The sequence below is a fragment of the Cinclus cinclus genome, chromosome 2 (genome assembly GCF_963662255.1).
Source record: "Cinclus cinclus chromosome 2, bCinCin1.1, whole genome shotgun sequence".
NCBI lineage: Eukaryota > Metazoa > Chordata > Aves > Passeriformes > Cinclidae > Cinclus > Cinclus cinclus.
This window is the reverse complement of record NC_085047.1, coordinates 108,909,813-108,935,641: the sequence shown is the minus strand read 5'-3', so window position 1 is coordinate 108,935,641 and position 25,829 is coordinate 108,909,813. Positions and strand designations below refer to the sequence as shown.

The 25,829-nt window shown below is 35.6% G+C and overlaps 1 protein-coding gene across 1 annotated transcript in view; it reads left to right on the top strand.

Moving 5' to 3' along the window:
* The window catches only part of CFAP47 (cilia and flagella associated protein 47), a 260,595-nt gene that overhangs the window by 85,752 nt on the left and 149,014 nt on the right, over window positions 1-25,829 (top strand). The window contains exons 38-45 of the mRNA XM_062488108.1: window positions 11-161; window positions 844-932; window positions 2,252-2,338; window positions 7,915-7,982; window positions 9,038-9,183; window positions 14,015-14,123; window positions 14,996-15,222; window positions 21,671-21,851. Coding sequence (XP_062344092.1) covers window positions 11-161; window positions 844-932; window positions 2,252-2,338; window positions 7,915-7,982; window positions 9,038-9,183; window positions 14,015-14,123; window positions 14,996-15,222; window positions 21,671-21,851 — 1,058 coding nt within the window. The remainder of the gene's footprint in view (window positions 1-10; window positions 162-843; window positions 933-2,251; window positions 2,339-7,914; window positions 7,983-9,037; window positions 9,184-14,014; window positions 14,124-14,995; window positions 15,223-21,670; window positions 21,852-25,829) is intronic.

The window sequence follows — 25,829 nt, the reverse complement described above, 5'->3', positions numbered from 1 at the left end:
TTTTTCATAGAAGACAAGGCTTTGTAAATGTGGAATTCACAATTCGTTTCCTGCACCCTGCTGAAGCAGTGTTGATACTGATCTCAAATAAAGCTGATGGAGTAAATAGCTCCATACTGACATTCTCTCTGAAATCTGAAGTTAAGAGTATTGACCCTCTCGTAAGTTTACGTGTGTATGATCAATATTGTCACAGAAAAAAATTTGTTATTATGTACATTATATCAAACAAAAAGGAAGTGAGATAAGAATGAAAATGTGAGTTACCTTCAGCATTCACCTTTGACCTATGAATTTTCAGATTTCCAATATTAGACTACGTACACGCAGCAAAAACCCTAGAGAAATATGTAAGATTCCTAAGGACATAGATCACATTTGGATCCTGAAGAAATTGTAAAAATTTGCACTGATTGCTCTGAAAATAAATCTAGAGCCCTTTCTGCATACAAATGTTACTGGAAATTTATGGGGGTGTTTATGTACTTCAGCCTGATGATTTCAGATGTCACATGTAGTTGGACAACAAGCTTTTGGTAGATGTTTTTGTATTTATTTGTGCTTTTTAACCACAGAGACTCTGTAGTTGTCAGATATGTCCCAGTCAGGGTAGGTAGGCCCATATTTATAATCCACATTCATTGAGCACATCTGGATAGACTTCTGAACATAGATGGTGTTTATGTGATCCTCTCTCTTTATTTTAGCCCCCCTCCCCACCCCCCCCGACTGTGTTAGAAAGAAAGGTTGGGGCAAGAGAAAAAATAAATGACATATAAAGATAAGAAGGAAAAAAACATTGATAACTTGATTCTTGACCTTGTGTTTTTTGTTCTCTTTTAGGGTGCAATAAAGTGCAGATCCCCATGTTATGAGCTGAAGGAATTTAACCTAAATGTTACTAATCCCTTCAAAATGGGTGGCATATTCAGGTATGGAATATTCAGCAATATAAGGGCAAGTCTCTAATAATGACCATGCTATTTTATCCACTCTTTTTCATAATTTTCTTCTTCTTCTTAAAAATGTAAAACCTGGAGGTTGAATGATAGGGATTTACATTCCCAAAATTGTTACAAGCACTATGAAGTGGAAGCTGTCATAATGAATAAAGAAGATAAATAAACCTTAATTGAAATTTGTCTCAGTGTAAGCAGTAAAGCTGGAGTTTTAATCAAACAGAGTTCATGAACCTTGCTTGTATTTTGGTGTTTGGCTGAGGTCCAGCAGAATTACAAAGAGAAACAAGCCATGTTAATTAATAGTTGGTTATTTTTTCCCAAATCTGCTTTATCCTGCTATTTAAGTTATTAAGTATGCAAAAGCAAAAAAAAAAAAATTGCCTTGGGGCTTGCATCATTATCAGTCTAATTTTTAATTTGTATTCATCATAGCTGCAACAACTGCAGAGTTATAAATATTGCTTTCCTTAATACAAAGGAAATAGATTGTTGTACCCCTTTAAAATCTATTTATTTGTTCTGACTCCATATTTTGTTCTTAGTCTTTAGAACTAAGCATTGGTTCATCTCATTCATTTATTTGGAAGAACCATCTTTCACAACATTTTTCACTTGTTTTTTTATGCAACATGAATATACATGTTTCAGAAACTGCAAATTAAATTTCTCTTCCCCTCACAGAATAGGATTGGTATATACAAATAGCAATAATAATAACAACAACAACAATAATAACAATCCTGTAACAGGACTGTTTCCACTGCTCCAAGCCTTGTGTGTAGGAATCATATGAGTTTAATTAGCTTCTGTCTATTATTTTGAAGTCCTTGGGGTGGTCAGTGAAGCTGAATTAGTCTTATGATTTGGATAACTCCTTTGGAAATTATCAGTAAAGTGATGAAGTAATTTAGTTTTATGTAATTTAGTTTTATATAATTCAAAAGCTACTTGACAACTACGTTAAGTCATTATCAGTTTGGGTGACATTTGAACCAGTAATCTGAAGGTAAAATTCTTTGCATCTGGCTTCCAGTGTTTTGAAAAATCTAGTGTTTCATCAGGGGGTATATTATGTACTTGCAAATAACACTAAGAAATGCTAGTTTGATACCAAGGGAGAAGATCTTTTACAGAAAAACTGGGGTTAAACCGAGTACTTTTAAAGTATCTTTAATTGAAAATAATAAGCTTCTTTACTGAGCCTGCATTTAAAAGTTAGAATAAACTGAGTTTCATCTTCACTCTGCAAGTTAAAAAAGCAGTCATTTTGCGTGCTTGTCATACTCCAGGGTAATTTTGCTGGAATCCACACACTGTTTAGTGCACCCAGAGCAAGTGTATCAAGCCAGGCAAGTAAAGCATGAGCAAAAGTTTAGGTAAGTTCCAGAAAACAATTGCTAACTATAATGTTTTGGATCATAGATTTTTATGACTATTATCTACTTGTGCATAGCTGTGTGCTACCTGTTGTAAAGAATTACAGTTCAGGACATGGAAATAACACAGAAAATGCCCAACCAGTCCCAACCAGTCCCTGGGCAGTGGGAGGCCCTCCTGGCCAGCTCTGCCTGGATTTCATGCTGAGCCTGATGATCTGTGATGTCCCTTTGGCCACTCCAGCCCAGCCACCCTGGCCATGCTCCCTCACAGATTCTTGTGAATCTGCTCCCTGGCAGAGCATGGGAGACTGGAAAGTCCTTGACTTAGAGTAAGCACTGCTCAGCAGCAACTAAGATATCAGTATTATCAACATTGTTCTCATCCCATTCTAAAACAGAGCATTTTGCCAGCTACTAAGAAAACAGAATGAATTCTACCCAGCTGTAACCAGGATAGTAGTGTAAAAAAATTATAAAGATATTAAAAAAAATTTTCTTTAGTAATTAAATAATTCCTTATTTAATAATTTAAAATATTTTCCACAGTTTGGGATGTGTAATTTTTAAAGCTCATGTAAACATTCAAAATCCTGAAACGCTTATTCAAGGATTATTGGGAAATATCATAAACTACTACCTCGTCAATACTGTAGGTTGAATTGTAATCATGGGAAAGTTCCAAAGACACGTCATGAAATGCAGACTGTTCTTCAAATTCCTTTTTAAAGAATTAAAAGAAAAAGAAAAAAATTAAAAGCAGAAAAATTATTAACATTTTATTATTAAGAAAAAATAAACACATATTTTAACTGAAAAAATTCTAAAATATAATTTATACTACACTTTCTACTGAATAAAATAAATGTATAATAATTGTTGATATAGAAAAGGATTTTTTAATCATCTTGCATATTTCTACTTAATTTATCCCCAGACAGTCAGTCAAAATAGTGTAATTTTAGTCACACATTCAGATCTCATTCTTACAGAAACTGATTTCAGAGCATCTTAGGTCTTTAGAAATTTCCAATACCGATTTGCTAAATGTTTAGATACTTCTGTCATCTACGATAACAGAAGCCACTTAAATGCCCCTTTTCAGTAGATCATTTTCTTGAATGGAACAAACTTCTGAAATTTGTGCTAAAAAAAGTAGTGTGTGTGTGTATTTCATAACTGATCAGTAAGATGATTTTGCCCTCAATCATTTTCATTCTTTTGGTAAATCCAGAAAATGCTGTGTACAAATTGAGGGCCAATTTCTCTAAGTGCTTTGTAAGCGTAAAACTCCCGTAAAGTCAGAGCTTGCCCTTTGGGTAATTGTGTCTGTGAGATTGATGTCAGCACCAAGGCATGCAAATGACAACTTAATCATCCCAGCATGACCAACTGGGCTCAGAGCTTCTTCTGCTTCCTCATCCTGTGCCTCCAGATATGTCAGATCCACTTTAATCCTCACTGTAAGAAGCTTTGTCTGGCAGGTGACCCTTTTACCTCCCGGCTTTTCCTTCTGGCAGTGTCACAGGCACCCAGAATGGTACATTCAGGCCAGAGAAGAGAGCAGCCCTTCGGTCATTGTGGTGTGGGTTCATCACAGTGTGCCTGGAATGATCCTAGTTTGGAGCTAGAGCCTGAGGAACTATGTCCTTGCTGGGACAACACTGTCTAAGCCCAAAACTCAAACAGCAGCCCATGTCCTTCAGTGGTTGCAGGAAAGACTTTATTCATGCAGAGCTGGATGGTGTTTGGTGAGAAACATGGGAATTGTTTTTTTTTTTTTTTGCTCATAGTTTTTCTTTGAAGTATACTGGGACAAGACTTTTTCAAATTATCCACGTCTCCATGCTTTTCCAAGCTATTGACACTTGAGTTATTATTTTTGGTCTACATCTGTGTGCCAGCATGGTCTGCTCCCTGTGGGAGAAGGAAAACCAGGTGGAGAGATGCATGCCACATGGCCCAGAAATTCTGTGTAATGTAAAAATACCCATACCTTTCAAGGATGTTGGTATTTTTAAATGACGTCCATTAGAAAAAAAATGTATCAAATGACAGTGAAAGTTCAAGGTTACATTTAACAGTTAACTTTTCCTTCATAGAGTTTCTACTGTAAAGCTAGAAACTGGTAAAGATATACCAATGTTTCACTAAGAGTCCTATTCTAAGAACAGGACTAAGCAGATTATCATATGCAGAACAGTGTCCATAAGGCTGGATCATGATTGCACAGACTGATCTGCAAAACAAGCTGGGAATGTTGATAAATATTATTGCATTACAAAAAATGTATTCTGAAACAGAAAAGAAAAAAATTAATGAATGAATTTCAAATCAAGCTCTGCATTGTGTATAGCTTCTCACTGTTAAGTTAATTACACCTTTTTTTAAAACTAGAGATAATGTCATGAATTCAAAAAAAATTCAATTTTCTGAATTTCATTCTTATATTTTTTTTCCTAAACTGTTTCATATGCCAAGGGAATAATTATGTTATGCAAAATGCCTGTATTTACCTACTGGAATAATAAAGAAAAAATTAGGATCTAAAATGGTGTCTCTGTGTAATATGAGGCACAGTATTAGTAGCTGTTCCAGAAAATATGGTTTACAAATATGTTACCAGGAGTCATTACAGTTCTGGGTAATACTTGATGTAAAATAAATCCGTTTACTCTAAGCCTTAGTACCTATTTTGGGCAGCTCCTCTTTTAGTTTCTATCATACTCTTTGTACTGAGATCACAACCTGTTCCACAGAGTGTGGAAACTGATGAGTATCTTAGATGTGAATTTTGTGTTCAAGTGTTTCAGTAATTTCAATACATTTCTAAGCAGTTTGTTGTACCCCTTCTCTCTAATAAGATGTTTGCTTGCTAAACATCCTAAAGTTCATTGATTAAGATGCTGCTTTGTGAATTTAAGATTTCCTTAGGGTGTCTGGCACTTCTTTCCCCCCTCAGTAATATGTAGAATCTGGAGCTATAAGAGACTGAAAAGATCATCTAGAGAATTCTGCTCCAAATACAGATAGGAAAATATTTTTTTTTTTCCCCTGAGAATTTGTTGGATGGAAAACAGAGCTATTAGCTTGTTTGGAGCCTGGAATGAAGAGTAGAGACACACTATGACATACGGATAGCTCATGCACCACGATGATGATGATGATGATGATGTCTGCACGCTCTCTGTGTTGACTGCAGAGATGATTTTCCTTTTGACCTGGATTTTTGGCACACCTGATAACATGGCAAGCCCAGTGGCTTTGTGGTGTTTTGTTGGAACTGGTATCTGACAACTCAGGTAGCAGATACTAGACTCTTACTGGTGCAAAAGTATGGAAGTGGGTTGGAATTAGATGATCTTTAAGGTCCTCCGTGTGCAGGCTGTGATTTTAATCTGAACTGTTTAGAATAAACCACAGCAAGAATGAACTGGAAGTATTCACACTTCAACCAGGCAACTGAAGGGTGCCCTCATTAACCCATCCTCACCTGTAACATAATCTTGAACTTTTTGTTCGTTTAGTGAAGAGTAGAATTATCTTGCTTTGTTAGCAAAAAACCCCAAACCAAATGAGGGGCAGTTGGAGAAGTTGCTTGGTGTCTCTTTCTTATGAGCTGCTCTCCTCTCCAGCCCATCCCCAGCTCCCTCTGCCCTGACCTTCAATATTGAAAGACCACAGTGAGGTCTTCCTGGAGCCTTATCTTCTCCAGGATATCTTCATAGGAGAGGTGGACCAGCACTTCTGTGGCTTTCCTCTAGCACCTTCTGTCTTTCTTGTGCTGGGGACCCCAGAGCTGGAGGCAGCACTGCAGGTGGGGTCCCAGCAGAGCAGAGCAGAGCAGAGGGGCACAGTCCCCTCCCTCCCTCCCCTGCTTTGGAGGCAGCCCAGGACACATTTGGCTCTCTGGGCTTCGAGTGGACATTGCCAGCTCGTCTGTAATCTTTCGTTTGCTAATATGCCCAAGTACTCCTCCACAGGGCTGCTTTTGAGCCATTCATTCCACGTTCTCTGTTGATCCGAGGGATTTGTCTGACCCAGGTGCAGTGAGCAGTCTGTGTAGACTTATTTTATGGCAGCTTTAAGCTCTTCTGCCTAATCCTTTTCCTTATTTCTCTGTGCATTGAAAGAGGATGTATTGAACCAGACTTTGAACATAACCAAGCTTCTTATACCTTCTGAACTTTACTCCTTTCAGTTTTGTTATTGAACAAGAAGCTATTTCTTTTTGTTATGGAAGAGTGAGGCACAATGTTCATGTCTTCCACAAGACAGGTTTGTTTTCTTTGCCTATCACTTACCTGCAAGTGCTTTGTTCACTGAAGTAAGAAAAAAATTGGTATTGAGAGATGTTCAATACCATGTTAAATCAGTCTAATGAGTTTCTCAGTTGTTCAGATCTGAAAATAGGACTTATTCAATGTATAGTTCTCACCAGTGAAAGAATATTATGTATTTGGTTGTACTATTCTTATTATGTTTTCATACAGCTCTTGAGCTATTTGTTACATTTACAGTGATTTTTCTGCTGTAGTCTCTATTTTTTGCAAGCATGACTTGTCATTTTCATTCAAAGATAAAGCATCGAGAGAAATGTTTTATATAAAATTTGTATTTTTTTTAATGTGAGATACTTGTTTGTAAAGTACAGTATAAATAGTATGTTGCATACATATACCCAGAGATCATTTTCCTTTCTGAAAAATGGTCTTCAAGTATAGGTATAAAACAAATCTCCAGGGTAATGTATTCTGAGGATTTTGCAAGTCCATTTATTTAAGGTTGTGATTTTTTCTTAGCCCAGCAAGATTAACTATTTATTTTAACAGAGACCTGACATCACTGTATGTAGTAATTGTTTGCTGTATGCTGGTTCATCAAATTTTACTGCCAGGGGGAATGACTTCTATGTGTGGATAATTTAAAATTTGAATCTTGAGTTGAAACTTGCAGTATTTTTTGAGATACATTACAGTACTGTTTTCAGCATGTTTGAGCTCTGTGCTTGCTGTAAATTAAGCAAAACTCTCCTTACATAAATGTAACTGCACAATCTTAACACCTGTCACCAACAGCAGGAATTGTGAAGAACAGAAAACCTACATAAAGTCACATTAAGAAAATATGATGGTCAGGAGCACAGTTTGCCTTGGGGGCTGGGAGTTCAAAGGAGATTTTGTTCGAAGCTGTTTTTCTCAAGTATGTCTGCTCTTTTCAAATACACTTGAAAAGCAATATTGTAGTGAACAGAGTTCAGGTGATTGGGTTAAGATTCATCCCTTTTTCCTTTCTTAGACAAAGCCTTGATTATATTAGGTTTCTTCTGACTGATTAACTGAAATGTTAGTTAATGTAGGTCATTCCTGTAGCCACCTCAAGTGGATAAGCTGATTTTTAACATTATTGGTTGGAAAATGGTTCCAAAATGTAGTGTTCTATTTTGGTGGGGTTTTTTTTTGTGTTGAAAACATTTGCTTTTCCAGTATTTATTAATAAAAAGGGGAGCTAAACTATCTATTGGTAATAGAAATTTCCAGCTTTAGTGTATTACTTTAATTTTTTTTTCCTTTTAATTCTGAAAATAGCATGTTAAATGCAAAAAATGGTGCACTGCCTGAAGATTCAAAGAAAGAGACTTTCTGTAAGTACCTGTGCAATTCCTCATATCTTACTGCAGTAGAAATTAGATTATCTACAGAAGCAAAATTTTCACATCTAAGTATTTTCAATAAATATTATTTATGGATATGGTCAGTAAGAATTATTTATAATTTTCATAAAATGTTGGCCTTAAATTGTGCATCACAGTCAAAAAATTCAGCCTGGAGAAGAGAAGGTTTCAGGGTGATCTTATTGTGGCTTTCCATTACCCGAAGGAGTTACAAGAGAACTGGAGAGGGACTTTTTACAAGTGTACGTAGGGATAGAACAAGAGGTAATGTCTTTAACCTGGAGGAAGGCAGGTTTAGATTAGATACGAGGAAGAAATTCTTACTGTGAGGGTGGTGAGGTGCTGGAACAGTTTACTCAGAGAAGTTGTGGGTGTTCCATCCCTGTTCTATCCATTTGGCCACAGTTTGACATAGTATTCTCACGTGATTTCACTCATTTCTGTTGTTTTCACTTTCACATATATTCTTAAGTCTACTGTCCTGCCTAGAAAGCCATCTAGCAAAGCAGATGGAAAACATGCATTAAGAGGCAGACTCTGCCAGATTCAACCCTAAGATTCTCAGTATAAGGCTTTTGTTAAAGCAGTGCAAAGAAACCTGTGTTACCAGTATTTAGGTTTTGCCTATTCTAGAGGATTTCAGACATAGCTGCTGCTCTGAGAGTGAGATTTTTTGTTTAAATAGCAGTAAATTATACTTTTCCTTCTGATGTGGGTAGACCTTTTCTTAGAAGCTCTACCTCCTTAAGGAATTTTTAATGGTGAGAACTGTCTGTTTTCCCCAGTTTTGTTTCAGTGCACAGAATAAGAGCACAGGTAATTAGCAAAATGTATTTAAATGGTACAGTATGCAATATTGCAGCACATCTATACAGCTGTAACTGTAAATACTGATTACAGGTGTGCCTTAAATACTGATTGCTGCAGGAGGCTGTATACAGTATCCTTTTTCAAACTCGTGCAACTACTTTATTTTACAGCCCGTGGTGTTGAATCTACACATCCATTTAAATTTATTTTTACAGCTGATCAATCTGGCCTCCTGCATGAGTTCTTCAGTCCAATGGAAACACTCTTCTTGAAAGGGAAAGGTTCTGCAGCCTTAGATATTCACTTCCTTCCCTTTTATCAGGAAAAGCGTTACTGCACTGTCATTCTGGTTAATGAAAAGGTAAGAATAAAGTGTGTGCTCTGTATTTATCATGTCAGGTAAAGATCAGGACTTTTGCCAGTTATGTGTGACTAGGGTAAATGAGAGCCGAGCTATGAAAAGGGACTTGGGGGTCCTGATTAAGGGCAACTGTTTACTGTCCATTTACACATAATTAGAATTATATGAAAGGCTGCAGGCAACTTTTCATTTTAAAACCAAGTAATAAAAAGTAATATTGCAAGGAATGTTTTTTGGTGGCTTTTCTAGGCATCTGAGCTTCAGAAGAGAAAAGAAATTTAAATAATTTGTCTTGACGTGGGTGCAAGAATAATGCATAGGCAGGGAATGGAGAAAGACTTTACTATTTTGTATTTCTCCATGTATCCATCACTGTATTTAGGGTATGGTGTCAAAGTAGAATAATAATTTTCCTTGCTGCCTCATTTTCAATTTTTCTCTCAGGGTTCCATTTAGAAAAGGTTGTACATGAATACTGACTCCCCAGCCTCCCTGTCTCTCTTGACTCATGTATCCTGGATTTTGCCATATATACTTAATGGAAATTCAATCAAATTACCAAGATCTGATTTTGATCAAATTTCAGAACTTAAAACCTTGCAATACAGCTTTTTGATATTCGTGTAATCCTTTATCTCAGTGGTCACAATGTTATTTCTGTGTCTTTAGTCCATCTTTTCACCTCTTTAACCTGTTTGCTGTGTTTGGTCTCTAGCTGTTGATTTTTCAAACCCTGTTGTTTCTATAATTTTCTTGTTTGTGTGGCTGATCTCAAGGCTTGCATTCTCTTTCTTACTTTCAAAACACTGCCTCTGTGTTTCAGCTTCCCCTCTGTGCAGTTACATGCCTCTGCCTTTCTCTCTGCCACGTTTTGATGATTTGTAACAATGCATCTAAAACTAATGACTTTTTTCCCTGCATATTCTCAGCTTCCATATTTTTCCCTTCTATAGAACATGGAACTTCTGCTAGTGTCTGGTGTTTGTGTGTTTGATGGGGTTTTTTATTGCTTAAACATGACTTTGGCTATGCCACCTGGCCCGCTTAATTTTTTTTATCTTTTTCATAAAAGAAAATAAGACTAATACAATGGTGCCCAAGTCTGTCTTTCTGACTCTGTCCAGTATTTGAAAATTGGCTGTTTCTTAGACAAAACAAACCATATGACTGAATATCTTAAAGAGTCTACAGTTCTCTTGATTTTCTTGAAAATTAGCAGAGATAGAAGAGGGATTTTCTGTTAAATATGCATTGAAATAGTGAGCTCACACCTTATTGACAGCAGGGAATCACCCACAAAGAGCATGTATTAATGTCCCCGGGTGAGAGGTTAGAAATCTTTGTGGATGGTTCATCAGAAAATCAATCCAAAGATCAGCATCATTCAAAGAGAGAAATTATTAGGGAAGAAATACACACCAACAGCAGTACATTCGTAAAGGAAATTTAGGTCCATCAGTTTAATTCAATGAAGTATCTAGATGCAGTCTCTAGACAAGGAAGAACCAGGGCTACTGCTGTCTGGGAGTAAATCTAAGAAGAATCTCCTTTCACCTGTTATGCTTTTATGCCCTTTAGGTCTCTGCTATTAACAATTTACCTCTTTGTTGTATCTTTATTGGAAGCAGAAGTACACAACCTGCCTGAGAGGAGTAGTCTCATGCTACACAAGGAATAGAGCCTGAAAGTTAAATAATATAGTGAAGTGAAATTTAGACATGTAAAGGAAAGAGTGTTAATTGAAGAGATGTGGTCAGAGCTGGAGGACAGTCACAGTTCAGGTGGAAAGGGAAAAGTACATTTCTGACAGCCCCAGTGTTGCCTCCAGTGGTGATGTGGCAATAAGTTTAGACCCCTAGCTACTAGTCACTGTTCTTATCAAAGGTTTAGTTGACCTTTTCACAGCAGGAAGCATTAATGCCTCAGAGAAGCTGCTGTTAAGTCCTGTATGGTACCTTTTTCTGGAACACCTGGTCCTTCCAGCTTATCTGAGTCAATGTGATGCATTTAAAGGCTCTTCAAAGTGCATATGAAGAACCTCAGGTTACAAAAAATAGCTCCATCTACTTAATTGCATAATTTGTGAGGAATTGTATTAAATCTCAAGGAAAAGATGAAGCTGCAAGATAGCTAACATGGTATTAGGGCTGTATAGTAATGGCACAGGAAGAATTTGGCTTTCTTAAATATTTTGTATATGGCTGCAATGTTTGAGTCACACCATTATCTAACTGACAAAGAAGTGCAGCCACCATGCTGTATGATGATCAAATGACTTTACATGATGAGGAGTTTTGTATCATTCAAATATAGACTTGTGCTATATATATAAAATGTAATAAATTAATTTAGCATTTCTCTGATTCTTTTTCCTACCCGTCTTTCCTACCTTTTTTGACAAATAGACCAAAATAGTAATCAGAGTAGGTCTGCTCCTTCATTGCAATCAGTGAAGAAGGAATTGACATTTAAATCACTGGACTTGAATCTGATTGGGAATCCTATCCATCACTGCAGCAGCTATATATCTGTAATAACAGCAAGGGAGCACACTTATTCAAGGCTTCTGGCCTCAAGGATGTTATTTGTTTAGAAATAATCTTTATGTTAACTTTTCTAAGGTTTGAAATGACAGCACAAGCCATTTAGCACAATTCTCAAGGATTTGTTTCAGTATTTCATTTTTCTTTAAGAAAAATTGAAATGGACATTTTTCAGATTTTTAGCACAGATCTTTTAATAGAAGATATTATATGTTGTTAAGCATAATGGTGTTACTTTTTAATATATATTTTTTTTTCTGGGAGGTAATTTAAATGCGAACAACATGGAAATTTGAATGATAATAATATATTAAATCATAGTTTAATAGTGTAAGTCCATGCTTTTACAGCTAAGTGTCTAGTACAAAAGTAAATTGTTTTTTGCAAGATCATTTTGCTGTCTGTTGCTCTTACTTACTGGTTTGCATGGGCAACTGCAAATTCCTAGTAGCCCTACGTTCTTTTGAAACATCAGATTGCAATGGGATTGGATAGTTCAACAGCTCTTTTATTAACTATTTTCATTAACAGTGAATCCTACACAGTGTTGATGCTGTCCTGTTTGCAGCTGATGAAAATGGAAATGTAAAGCATTAAAACCATAGGCATACAAGCTAAACTCTCAAAGTTCAGTGAAATACCCATTCTGTTCCAAAGCATCAGGCAAAAAGCTCTGTGGGAAGAAAACAGGATTGCATTCTGTGGGGATCAAAACCCCAGGTTTCTTCAAAGCAAAGAGGAAATTGAGGAAGTTTGTTCCTTCCTATGGGCATAATGATGTCAGCAAGGACAGGAAAAGTAGCTGATAGCAGAATGGCATCCCAGCAACCAGCACTTTCATAACATTTTTGTATGTTCTGTGTGCTTGTTGAGGGACCTTAAGGAGGCAAATCACGGTGTCAAACGGGAATAATTCCTGTTTAAATTGCTTCCCAGGAGTGGCTATTTGTGTGTGAGAATCCAATTTTGCTGGAGGTTTCTTTAATTCTTCTCAAGGAAGATTTGTGTGAGCTCTTGCATCAAAGAAAGGGAGAAAATACCATCAAAGTTGAATAGCTTTCCTTCTACTGGGTCAGAAATATAATTGCAGTGTTTTCAGCCTTAACATAAATATCTGATGAAACTGCAAATGAAAGCAAAGGAAAAACCAGGGTTTTCTTATGCTATTGAGCAGTATTAAAAGGAAAACATTGTGTTGGTTGGCAGATGTACTAACTTATATAAATAAATTATTTCCTTCATATCTGAGATGAAGAATAAAAGACAATACGTATTATTAGGGCAGAGTTTTACAGAATATGGTTTATGGAACTAAAGAGAGACTGAGTGTGCAAATTATATCAGTTACTGCAGAGGCATTTAATTCTTTATCTTGTAGTCAGTAGAAGGTAAATTGTCTGAAAAAATTTTGTGGTAAACACAAAGAAGTTTTCAAAGCAATATATGCAGTATATATGTTAAATCTCCTGCCTGGTTCAGATACACATATGGTACCTAACTTAGATATCTTTTTAGTTTGGGCCATTCTGGTTGTGGACTTTTATTTGGAGTACTTTCAGTGAGTTTTCTTCCAAAGTACTCTTCTGTCTTTCATTTGGACCTTATTTTTTTTATTCCATCTGTAATTCAAAGTGTTAGTTCTCTGCTAGTTAAGTTTCCCCTGTGAAAAATGACTGTCTTTCTTTGTTCTAGGTCATATTTATATTTACTTTCAAGCTTCTGTAGATTTTCAGATTTTTTAAGAAATAATTAAGATTTATTAACTTTATTTTTTAAAGGAGCATTTGTACAAAACGCTACCCTCCCTTCACTTCCATTATTTTTGCATTCTAGAGAAATGTTTCTGGCTCAAAACTATTGTAAACATTTTTAAGAAAAATTCCAAATGGTGATGAGCAATGAAGGTTGCTCATGAACATGTTTAATTGCATGTATCTGTAGTAAATAGTTAGAATTCAATTTTTTTGCTGTATTTATGGGTCAGGGTACCCTTATTCAGTTAAATTATATTGAGGAGTTTTAAAGGATTCCACTTCTTGAAATTTCTTGACTTTTCAGATTTAATATTATCAATTAAAGTTACTTAGTTATTACAGCATGGCTTGAAATAATATATTTCTTATATTTAGGCATAGTTTAAAAAGACAGTTATCCTGAATAAGTAAATTATTGCAGTGGTCAGATCTTAGATGTTACTAGGATATCTTTGCTGTTAGTTGTAATACTTTGCCTTCTGTTCTGCACGAGTTGCTCTCTGAAGTGTGTGGATGTTTGTCCTTGTGTTTCAGATTGGAGACTTTGTATACCTGATTGAGGGAATAGGTGATTTACCTCTGCCTTCAGAACTGCCTGCACTGGAGAGTCCAAATGTTTTGCATGCTACCAATACCTCAGAAGGTACAGTGAATAGAAGGAAGAAGAGTAAAATAGAGCAAATATTTTTTTTGTAAATATTGTTTTATTTATATGGATTTTTCTTAAAATTAATTAAATATATGTGATAAAAAAGTTGTTTATACTGAAGTGTAAAAAATACTTTATAATGAATATATGCAATATTTCTTCTAATGTTTTCCACTCTTCAGAGCATCAGCTGGTGGTGACCTTAGTCTTGTATTGTTTTCAACATAATATACATAAATACTTCTTCATAATTTTTCTTATTTTCTTCTTCTGAATATAGGTTGGTAGCCATATGAACCACGACAAGTCATCTTTATTTAGCATTTCTCTGTCTTTAAAGCATGAGTTTTGTGTGCAGTGATGTGATTTGACAAATATTCCAATGTTTTTGTCTTCAATTAGGGGTAAACTCCTATCAGTCCTGTTTCAGAAACAGTATAGCTGCTACTCAAAATAATTTCTGGTGTTTTTTCTTAGAGGGCATGTAACATCATCTAGAGGGGTAAAAGCGTGGCTGTGTTGCCAGAAAAACTTTGGTTAACTTTTAATACTGTCATAATAGTAGTACCACTGAAGTCTGGGATTTATTAGCTAATTTATTAGCTATTTCTTAGCCCTATTAGCTAAATTTTGGGTTGCATTTCAGTCTGCTAATTTTTAATTCCCTATTGTGTTGAAAAATAAAGTATTATAGGTAATAAATGGCATGTACTAGATTAATAGCATGGAACTAAACATTGAAGGAATTTTGTATTCTTATTTTCTTTGGAGAATAGAAATTTTAAGTACCCTCTGCAGTTCCACCAGCTGATAATTGTGCTGCGTGGTTTTGTTTTGCTCTTTTATTTATTTGGGTTTTTTAACAGATGCAAGCACAGTACAGCCAGTTTTATATTTGAAATGTGAACTTGGTCAGACTCTGAAGGAACATCTGAGGATTCCATTGATCAATGAGTCAAGAGAGAGGGCCCTGGCTGTCGCTGCACAGCAGCAGATGTCAGCTGTTGAGTACCAAAGGAGACTGATGACAGGCACTCTGCAGAGCAGCAGCGTTCGAGTTGCAACTGCATTGTTGGGGCTGTCCAGAGTAGAGGTGAGAAACACGTTTATCTGGTGCTGCAATTAAATTTAGATGTCCTTGATTTGCAGGACTGAATTGTTTTTATGTTTCAGGAAATAGTGTGCAGTTATGGTTTTTTCACACATTTGTAATATGACAGTTGCTAATCCCAATTCCCCCCCAAGACACTGTAATTTTTTACATGTTCATTCTGAAGCTGCTTTGTCACCCCATACTGTTATGATATCCTTCCTTTAAGGAAAATTGACTGCAGTTGAGTGCTAACATTTTACTCTTACTTCTGAAAAATACCTCTTATAAAAAAGCTTTCATATTCTATGTAATAGGCATCTCTCTTAGTAATCTTCATTTTGCATATTTTTGTAAGAAATGGAATTTTTTCCACAAACCGATAGACCTTCAGAATAAATGAAGGAGCTGGAAAGACTTTTCCTTGTCTTGCAATCTATGCAAAATAGTTTTGAAAAACCACAAGTTTTTCTAATAAGAAATAGCTCCCCTCTTATGCATCATTCCATCCTATACATATTTTCCCAAGATTGTCAACGTCTGGAAACCAAAAGCCCTCCCAAGGTAGTCCATTAAACAATTACTTGTGAATAAATTGGTAATAATAATATTGCCAAATAAACAAGGTTTTTCCCCTTGAAGAATTCAAGTATAGCCTTCTGAGAATGATAGCCACACTCTGGCTTTTAATTTCTCTTGTGCCCTGATGGTACCTGGCTGTGGAAGAATGGCTTAGAGAGAAAGGCCATATTCCCATGCAAGAACTAGTTGACAGGGCTTTGGGAAAATACTGACAGTAGATATTTTGAAGGACAGCTTTTCCTTGAGCAATAGATATGTAACCACTTTTGTAATAACAGGATACTGCAGTTAAGATAGCACGCAGAATCTCCACAGCTAAAGGATCACAAGAATGAGGAACTGGGTGGGACTGACCTTTGCTGTGGTAGCCAATGATGAGCTTGCTTTTGCACTATGTATGAGCTTAAATATTGATGATATAAATGTAAGCAAAAGCATGCAATAAATTGAGACTTGCTGATCATTCACATTGAGTGCTGCGTTTCTCCCGCCAGCTCCGACACCTGGCCTCAATTGCTGGGTAGCAATGTTATTCCAGTTTTCCAGCTAGACAGTTCCCAAAGTGTAGTTCTCAGTGCTAAGAGGAAAATAATTTTCCCTCGTGGTTTGATGTTGCTAAATTTATGCCTTTTGTTTGAAAAGCAATATAAAAAAGATAATATGAGGAAACTTTACCTCATAATTTTAATTTGTTGTGTGTTTGGAGTGGGAATCTAGACTCAAGTAGTCTCCTATGGGATTATGGCTAATCCACTGCTGTGGTAACATTTTATTGAGTTTTTATAATTCAAATCCCTTAATATCACAAACACTTAGCAAATACTTAATGAAAAGTCTAACTGCTCTGAAGTTGTGGATGGGATCAAGACAGAACATAATAGGAACAATCCTTGCACCACTAGACATGCTAAGATGCAATGTGAGTTCTAAAACCACATGTATCATGGAAGAGTGGAGGATAATTATCTCAATTACCTTATAAAACACATAATGGTTGATACTAGCACTGAACGAATTATCATGTGAGAAGTGAAATAAATTTGCAGAAACAAGAAATTTGTTCCATATATATAAAGTCTTGTATTTGCCTATGACAAATACAGGGGAGAAATTCTGCTACTGGCATAGAAAAAAATTTACACATGAAAAACATCTCAATTTTCACTATGCAGACTAAATTATGAAACATATTCCTAAAACTTTTTGTAATAAATTCCTGCCAACTGTCTGTTTAAAGGTGACAACATAGAAATTCTGGTGATATTAATTGGAAAAACCTTTTTTTTGAGGGGAGGTTGTTCTTCTGCAGTGAAAATTGGAGCTGAAGTATGGTTTTTGGTGGTCTAAATCCTCCCTTTTCCCTACCAAAACGAAAGACAAAAAAGAAAAAAAGCCCATCTGCAGTGCCTATGGTTCAACTAATGATCTAGGTTTATGAAATCCATGTGTTGTAGGTTAGAGATAAATCGAGAATCTTTGGAAATCTGTTGTTCTCTTTCGGATTTCTGTTCCACCTTTCTACTTGCTTCCTGCAGGTAGAATCATGATAGACAAAAGATGGACAGAAGGGAAAATACCCTTCCATTAGTGCTACTTGGTCCATATTTCACCTGTCAATTTGAAGAATAAAAAACTAAATAACTGCATGATTTTTGAGTCTCTCTAAACTGTAAATTTTAATGATGTTTACTTAAGTGTCATAGAAACCAGTGATGAAGGTGGGCTGTGTTTTTGGAGTCAAACTGGATATGCATAATCAGTAACTAGAGGTATAATTTTTTCTTGGCCCATCTATACACATCTAGAAGTCCTAGGTACTTTTTTGCTATATTTTTTATGGTTTCTTTTTGTTGCTTTAAGGAACAAAGATCTATTTTGATTGTTTCAGTGATTAGAATTAGTAACAAATAATGTTATAATTTTTCCCATAAAATTGTGTTACTTTCTTGCCTCCTGAGTGTTTCTTTAATTCCTCCTAAAATATTTTCAGGTAGTAGTAAAGATAATATAGATTTAACTCTCAGACACTGTTGAGGCTGGATCTGGCATTATAGTGAATAATTAAAAATGATATTTTGTGAATAATTAGTGATGATGAATAAGAGGAAGCTGAAAAGAGGGCATTTAGGTGAACATAGAAAACAAGGGAAGGAAGAGGGTGAAAAAGGAAAGAGGAAAGTGAAGAGGAAAAAAGGTAAGAGACTGTGGACGAAGAACATGTTTAGACTGAAGTTGATAATTGTAGCAAATAGAGGAAAGTGAAGAAAAAAGAAATATGAGAATTCATTTACTTGGGACTGTGAGGGCAAAGATGCAGTCAGTGAAGTGACATTCAAAATATCACGCCTAATTTTAGACCCAATTGCTAGATACAGGACTTTTTCTTCATAGACATAGATACCAAAAATCTCCTTGTATACCTAGACATTGTGATAGGAAAAGTTCTGTTGTACTAAAATTCCAGAGCTAAAGCTTTAACTTTCAGCTGTGTCCAGGTGTGCCCTCATTGTTAAGTTGTAAAATGTATTTACTGAGCCCCTGTTCTGCTTCCTTTTGAACATGTCTCATCTGAGTGTGGACACCCCATTTGCCATATTCCAGATGTTAGGAAATTGTTCATTTCTTTCTATCCTGTTGTGCACGTGACTGAGCAACATGGAGTGTTTTTATCTTAGTCCACCATAGTGGTTGATGGGTTTTAATTCTGATCAATGAAGAATGAATGGAGACCTTGTGCACTTGGGGCTGTAGCTTCTGCTGTTCAGCTGATGTGCCAAAGTCTCATCCTACACCTGTCCAGCCCGGATCTTCAGAGTTTGTGCTTTTCACAGGCACACAGGGGTCTAGAAGGCTTTTTTGTGTCCTTCTGTATGGTTATGGAAATTTGTAAGCTCAGTGTAAAGAATTTGCTTTTTTAAAAAACTCATGTGGGTTTATTTTCGAGGAAGAATCATGTTGTCCTTGGGCAGAGAAGGTACTGGAAATAAAAAATTGCATTAGATATGTTTGAGTGGGAATGAACTTTCCAGAAAAGGGACCTGTGGTCAGATTTCAATTTGCTGAATTTACAAGTGAGACCAATGTCTATTATATTACATCACTTATCTTTTGATTTGGGATTAAGGGAGATGGCAAACAATTGATCACAGGGGTTCTGAGAGACCAAGATCATACATTTCTTTATTAATGAGAAACAGTTTTAGCAGTAAATTTTTAGAAGGAAGAAATGGTGCTAAATTAGGGTTTGGAGAACAGTGATATGCAAGGAAGGAGAGAGGTGCCTCAGGACCCTGTAACAGAATCTGCCACCTTTCACACATAGAAAGTGCAGATGGTGCATCTCAGAAAATACTTCGGAAAATCAAAAAGTCCTCGAAAAATATCAGGTTTAGTTCTGATGCTTTATGTACCCTCCATTCATTTTTCAAAAAATTATTCTAAGAAAGTAATTAATCCAGGGAACTGAATGCAAATACTATTCTTAGCTGGTAGTAAGACTTCCATACTTGAATTATCATGAACCATCAGGCTGATGAAATAAAAGTGCTTGGAATCTGTCTTTTTGTAACAGAGAGGCCTTAGATCTGCATTGATCATGAGAGTTAAAAATTATTAAATTCTATTTAACTCTCACTGCCCACAGAAATGTTAAAAATTTGAGCAGTTGCAACATTCATCTGAATTGTGTTGACATTTTCTCTTGGAAATGTTAGCCTATGGGGCGGCAAAGTTTAGTCTGGTGTATGGTTGCAGAATTTTATTTTTCCACTAGGTTTCTCATTAAAAATGTTTTCATCCTTTACTTGTTTGAAAGGTGCCAGGAAATGTTTGCTGACTATGCAATACAAACCAACTGTTTTGTTTTTTTCCTAAAATATATTTAAAAATGAGATAACAGGAACAAGGATCTTAAGATAAAGTCTTTCAGTGAGTTTTTAAATAGGAAGATGTTTCTTCAAGATAATTATAATTCAAATGTGTTCAGTGCTTCAGGAAAGGTTATCTTACATTTTGTCAATTAAAATTTAACAAAACTGTGTAAGCATGTTGGATTTTTATTTCAGTGTTGGAAAATAATCTAGTTATGAAAATAATTTTTAGGTATAAATTTATATTTGATTATGCAGAAGATCAAGTCAAATTTAAACTGTAAATGTATGTAATTCTTTTGGTTAGGAGGTTCCCATTACAAGTTAGAATGAATTTTTTTCCCACTGCAATCTGGTATTTCATTCCTATCAGAGAAAAGTGGAACTTGCAATTAATATGGCAATTGAATTATTTGTACCTATTGATTTTTTAATTCATTTTGTGTGCATTTGAGAGAGAGTCAGAATCCAGTCTTGTATGATAGAAATGAGTAAATTGTGAGCTCAGATTTTCAACTCATATAACAATTTTTCCATTCCTTGTTTAAATTATATTTACACAAGTTGAGCAAATACAGTAATATAAGAACTATCCTAACAATTTGGTTTGATGTGAATTTTTAGTCAAATACATCATTCAAGTTGCTCCTTATAGAATGAGAATTTTGAATAATTATCTGTTTCTATATTTACTGTGCAAAAACCCCCTTTATTAACAGCTAAATCCTAACAGGTTCCCAACAGGTTCCCAAGGTCCATATGTACTTTTTGTTTAACAGTGTATTGACACTGTGGAAGGATAGACTAATGGTCAAAAGAAAGCAATGTCAGAGTGTGGGTCTGCTTTCTAAAACCAGCAAGGGGGTGTGAAATTTGTAGTAGAAAAGGGGGGGGGGGGGGGGAAGCAAACAAAAAAAAACCCACCTCCAACCCAAAGCAGAACCCAAGCCCAGTTGATTTAAAAAATAATTTGTCCCTCTTACACCTAATGACGATCTTTAAGAACAATTGCTTTTCCTTTAGAATTGAGTTTTTGAATTCCCCCAATGGATTTGCATCCCTTGGCCTACTGAAATAGGTACTGTGATACCTGCAGTCCTGGCAGTATTTAAAAGCAAAAGACTTTGAGACTAAACCAGTTTTCTTAGAAAAATATGAATATTTCCATATTTATCTCTGCCCTAGATTTGCTTCAAGATAATTCAGAACAGTTGTTAATTCAAAGCCTTGTCTGTAAAAAGGATATTGCTAGGTTTAAAATTTATTCAGCTTACATTTACTCTTGAGCATTGCAATTATAGTGTGTTATTGGATTGAAAATGGCAATTTTGAGCAAGTAGTGTATTAAATCATCACAGTATTTTTGTAATGTTGTCCTACAGGAGTCAAATTAAGAGGTTCAAATTCTGATATTGAGCTTGCCTTAATATTCTGTGCTAATCCTTTACTAATATGTTTCATGCTGTTGATTAGCAATGCCTTTTTACCAGGAGGAGGAGCTAACATGTTTCTAGAATTGATTCTAAATGTCCTAATTTCTAAAACACATTTTCAACTTTAAAATATCAGTCAGATAATAGTTATCCCTTGCCAAAAAGCAAAATAACTTTTCATGCTTCTTTTAACTCAGCAACTTTATGAAGTTGAAGCATTTTTCTGCCACTGATAAAGTGTTTTTCTTTTTATGTTTGTTTTTTGTTTTGTTTTTTTTTTTTCCCCCTGCCTTTCCTGCATAAGTTCTAGCAGAGCTTTTTTTTCTGGGTATGATGTAGTTTTACTGTACATTTCAAAATGCATTTTTTTAAACAAATGTTTCAGATGCATGATGTCCAAAAATATCTTAAAAATCAGGGGTTTTTTTGGAAGGGTCACTCAAAATTGCTATGTAGGTTTCTTAATTGCCATTTGAGTTTTAGAATTAAGCCTGTACAGTTTTGCATTTCTTAGCCTGAAAATTTTATATGATTCTTCAGCTGTATACATTATTGCTTCACTTGCAGAGATGTGCACTTCTGAAACCTCGTGAGGACCCCTCAGAGCTGAAGTATGTGGATTACAATGTAGAAGTGAGCATGAAACACTTCTTTGAAGTTCCTGAAAAGTTCTCTATTCCAGTGTTAGCTTCAGCCAGAGTTAATTTGGACACTTCATCAGCCAAATGCCCTAAATCTCACAAAACAGGTAATAGTCTCAAAGGTGACTGTATTCTTTTGCCAAGATAATCTTTATTTCTAAAGTTTTCCTTAGCAGATCCAGAAAATTATCTTTCTTTCCTTTCTACTATTGATCAACTTTGCCTTTCTTGTCACTACCCAAGTTCTAAATATTAGCTCAAACAAGTGGTTTCCACTTGCCATTGGTTTATTGGTTTTGTCAAAGGCACACAAGCACAGGGGACTTGCTTTAAAAGACAAATTAATTTGGTCTGTTTATCTGACAGATCCTGAATTTGTGTTTCCTCCCCATTTCTCCTTTCCCTTTCTCATCCAGCACTGATCTGTGTTCAAATTATGGCACTCATATCACAGCTCTTTTCTTGTTTGCCCTCCTCAGTCAGCCAGAGGGAGATTTCAGCTAATGGTGTTCCTCATCAGTGAACAGTTGTGCATTACTTTTCAGAGTAATCTTGCCATCTTTGGTCACTCTGTTGTATCTAATTTTTCTAGTATCTTAAATTTTATGCTTAAATATTGTTGATTTTTAAAAAATGTTATTTTTTTCAAACCTATAAAGCACTCTAGGTTACCTTTCTTAAAAAAAAAACCTCACAAACAACTTGAGTCATTGAGAGAGCTGGAATCTGGAGAGAAGGAGTCTCAGGGGGGGACTTCATGCAAATTTGTAGAAACTTGAATTATACACAGTCCATATCTAGTTTTGTTTCATCAGTTCTTTTCTTAATCAGTGGAGCCCATCTGCATATTTCTGCAGTTCACTTCTCCAGGTGTCACTGGAATCAGTTGTGCTTTCATGGTGTTTGTTTTGATGCTCAGTGTATATCTTGTGGGTTTTTTTTTCTATTCTGGAATAAGAAAAGAATCTGATTTTTTTCTGGGAAGTCTCTGTTACGGATACTTTAATTGAAATAGAATTTAACTGCTATAAAACATTTTAGGGTGAGTTTTTAGGAAGATGGCAGCAATAGTTATGACAGTTATTAGAAGCAAGATTGGTGAAACACTACAGGATAAACAGTCAGTAGATGTAACACTGAAGGCTGGAACATGTCATGTGTGGCAGGATATTTAAATCCTAGTTGGAACTCTTCTATTGTCAATTTAATAAAAATTCATTTTTGTCATAATTAGTGTAGAGGTGGACTAAAAAAAGTCAATGGCTTTGTTGAGAGTTTTAGGAGATTCTTTGAACTGCACTGTAGAAGAGCAGAATAGCAGCTGGGGGGAAAGAACCAACTCTGCACACAAAGATATGATGTCCTGACAGGATCTCCATCGTGGTCTCATAACAAAAGTTCTTAACTGGCCAGTTGGCAGATCATTGTTGTTTGGCAACTGCACAAATTATTTTAAATGTTGAAATCTGAATTAATATATCTGAAAAATTTAGAATATTAGTTGCATGATATTCACTACAAAAATGCATTGAATAAACTACATTATAGTAATAAATATAGTAAATGGACTACATCACTGTAAGGAGCTAGTTATTTTACTCTTAGTTCATGCTGCTTCTTTATTCATCATAGGATAATTAACAAATACTTGAAAGAGGAGAGTAATCAGTATAAAGTCAGAAATTAGATCATACCACAGTGTACACAATCTTTTTGATATATATATTTTTTCTTTGTAGGATGGTTAATAGTTATATGTGGAAGTAGAAATGTCAGGATGATGCAGAAAAATAAACATGTAGTAGTGAATTTAGGGAGGTGGTGAGGTAAAGAACATCCAGAAAGGGAGGCTGAGATAACAGCTGGTAGCATGAAAACAAATATGTGTTCATTAGGAAGACAGTGCCAACTGATTCAGTGTATTTATTGCACTAATGAGGAAACACAGGAGGATTTGCAGGCTCTTAGAAAACTTAATATTGTGACAGAAGTCCCCAGCTGGTGCTCCTGGGCAAACCATTAGTCTCATCCGAAAATTTTGACATCATTGTCCGAGAAAACAACAGTATTTTAGCCATGGTGGTAGCTTTCCTCAGGGTGGGAGTAGCTCTGAAGAATTGACAGTGCTTAGATTTATGAAGAAAAACAAAGCGGGCTAAAATCAGTCTTTGGATCAGAATTTCTTAGATTGCAGTAGGAGGAAGTGTGCATCCAATATTTAAGAACTCTGCCAACAGGGAATTAGAAGGTAAAAAATCAATGCCACTCAAAACATTTTCTTGTAAAATAGATCTTGTTAAATGACCTTATTATATTTTTGGCACTATTTACAGATAAAACAGATAAAAAAGAGTAATATGTTTGCCTCACTTCAAGTGTGATATCTTGATCAAAATCCATGCTGCATACTTGCATAGATCTAAAATAATATATTTCCAAGAATGTAAACGTTTAGCAAATGTTGTTAATTCATTATTGGAGAGTCATCAGAAAGGGAACCAGCAGTTATTGCACAATGTTTACTACATTTCATTAATTTGGAAGATTATACAAAGACCGTTGAGTTAGGAATGATATGGAGTTTGTGAAAGAAGTTAGTTGGAGCTCTTACATAGTTGTTAGCTATGAATTTTAGTGCAAGCAAATATGTAATTCTATATTTGGAACAGAGTCTGCATGCTAAACCTTTTGGTATGTAAGATCATGTCACACACCATGGTGGTTGTTCTCTTTTGTTTCACGTGGGATCTTTAAGAGCTTTATTTTACCTCTATCATCAGAAATAGCCTAGGAAATAATTAAATTCCCATATATAGCTCAGGAGAAAGGTAATTGACAGTAAAACTGCAATGCTTTACAAACCAAACAATGGTAGATTGAACATTCAGAAAGTCATGTTAGGCATAATTGAAAAAATGTCACAACACTGAAATATGTTGCCTTTTGCTTAGAGGGGTTTTACGAAAGAATGAAAAGGATAAAATGTCAAGTGGGATTAAAATTTTATTTTATTTTATTTATTTATTTATTATTCCAAATTTTAGCAACAGAGAAGTGGCATCCAAAACCAGTTCCATGCTTCACCAAACTAACAAACTCCTTCTAAAGGTGAAAGCAGAAGAAATTTTGAATATAGAGGCTTTATGGCCCGGAGTTGTAACTTGAGTTGCAACTTTACTTGCCAGTGTCACTGACTTTGTAATAATGCATATATATATTTAGAATCTCTGCAGTTGTTTCTGATTTCCTGCCATGCAGTCTTATTTTGCAAAACTCTATCTGTGTAAATGAGCATGCTCTTCCTGCAAGTAAGGACCATGTTTGGTAAGTCAGAGCTATTTATATTATGTCTGTTGAATAGCTTTTATAAGCGCTTTTTCTGCAGAATATTTGCTGGTCCTGAATATTTGCTGGTCCTGTCTAGCAACACAATATCCACTGTGGTTAGAAAAGAAGAAAATAGCTGTGGATTTTCAAGCAGAACTGTGAAAACCAGTGCTAAAAGTCAGTCAGTCAGCTGAAAATCAGCTTCAACTAAGTTTAAACTAAGCAGAACAACTTCTTAGTTGGATTTCATTGAACGACATAGGTTTTATGCTAAATAATGTTGCATATCAAAGATGAAATAACACAGGTAGAAAGGGGAGGAAGGGCTTTGTTTTGCAGTGATGTCTCACAAAACGTTTGAGAAATCTGCAAAGCAGCAGAGTACCTGTCTCACGGTGTGAACTAAAGCTGTCAGCCTTACGTCCCACTCTGTGTTTTTCTGACATCAGCCCCGTTGTTCTTTCATCAAAGGATTTGTTGTAAAATTGTGAAAAACAAGGATCCTTGAATGCAAAACTGAAAAAAATACCGTGCAAGTGTCGAAAAGTGCTGTTACTGTGTTGAGAAGGAGAACATGATACTGGAACAGCACATCCAGTTCTTGTTTCACACTTCAGACAGAAGGCTGCAAATGAGGAAGGGTTCAGCCAAGTTCTATTCTAATTTTCAAGGTCTTGAAAGATTGAATACCTTGGTACCTCCCTGATCTCTGAAGGAAAGAGGTTCCTTTCAGGTTAACTGTAATTATTTAAAAGGGA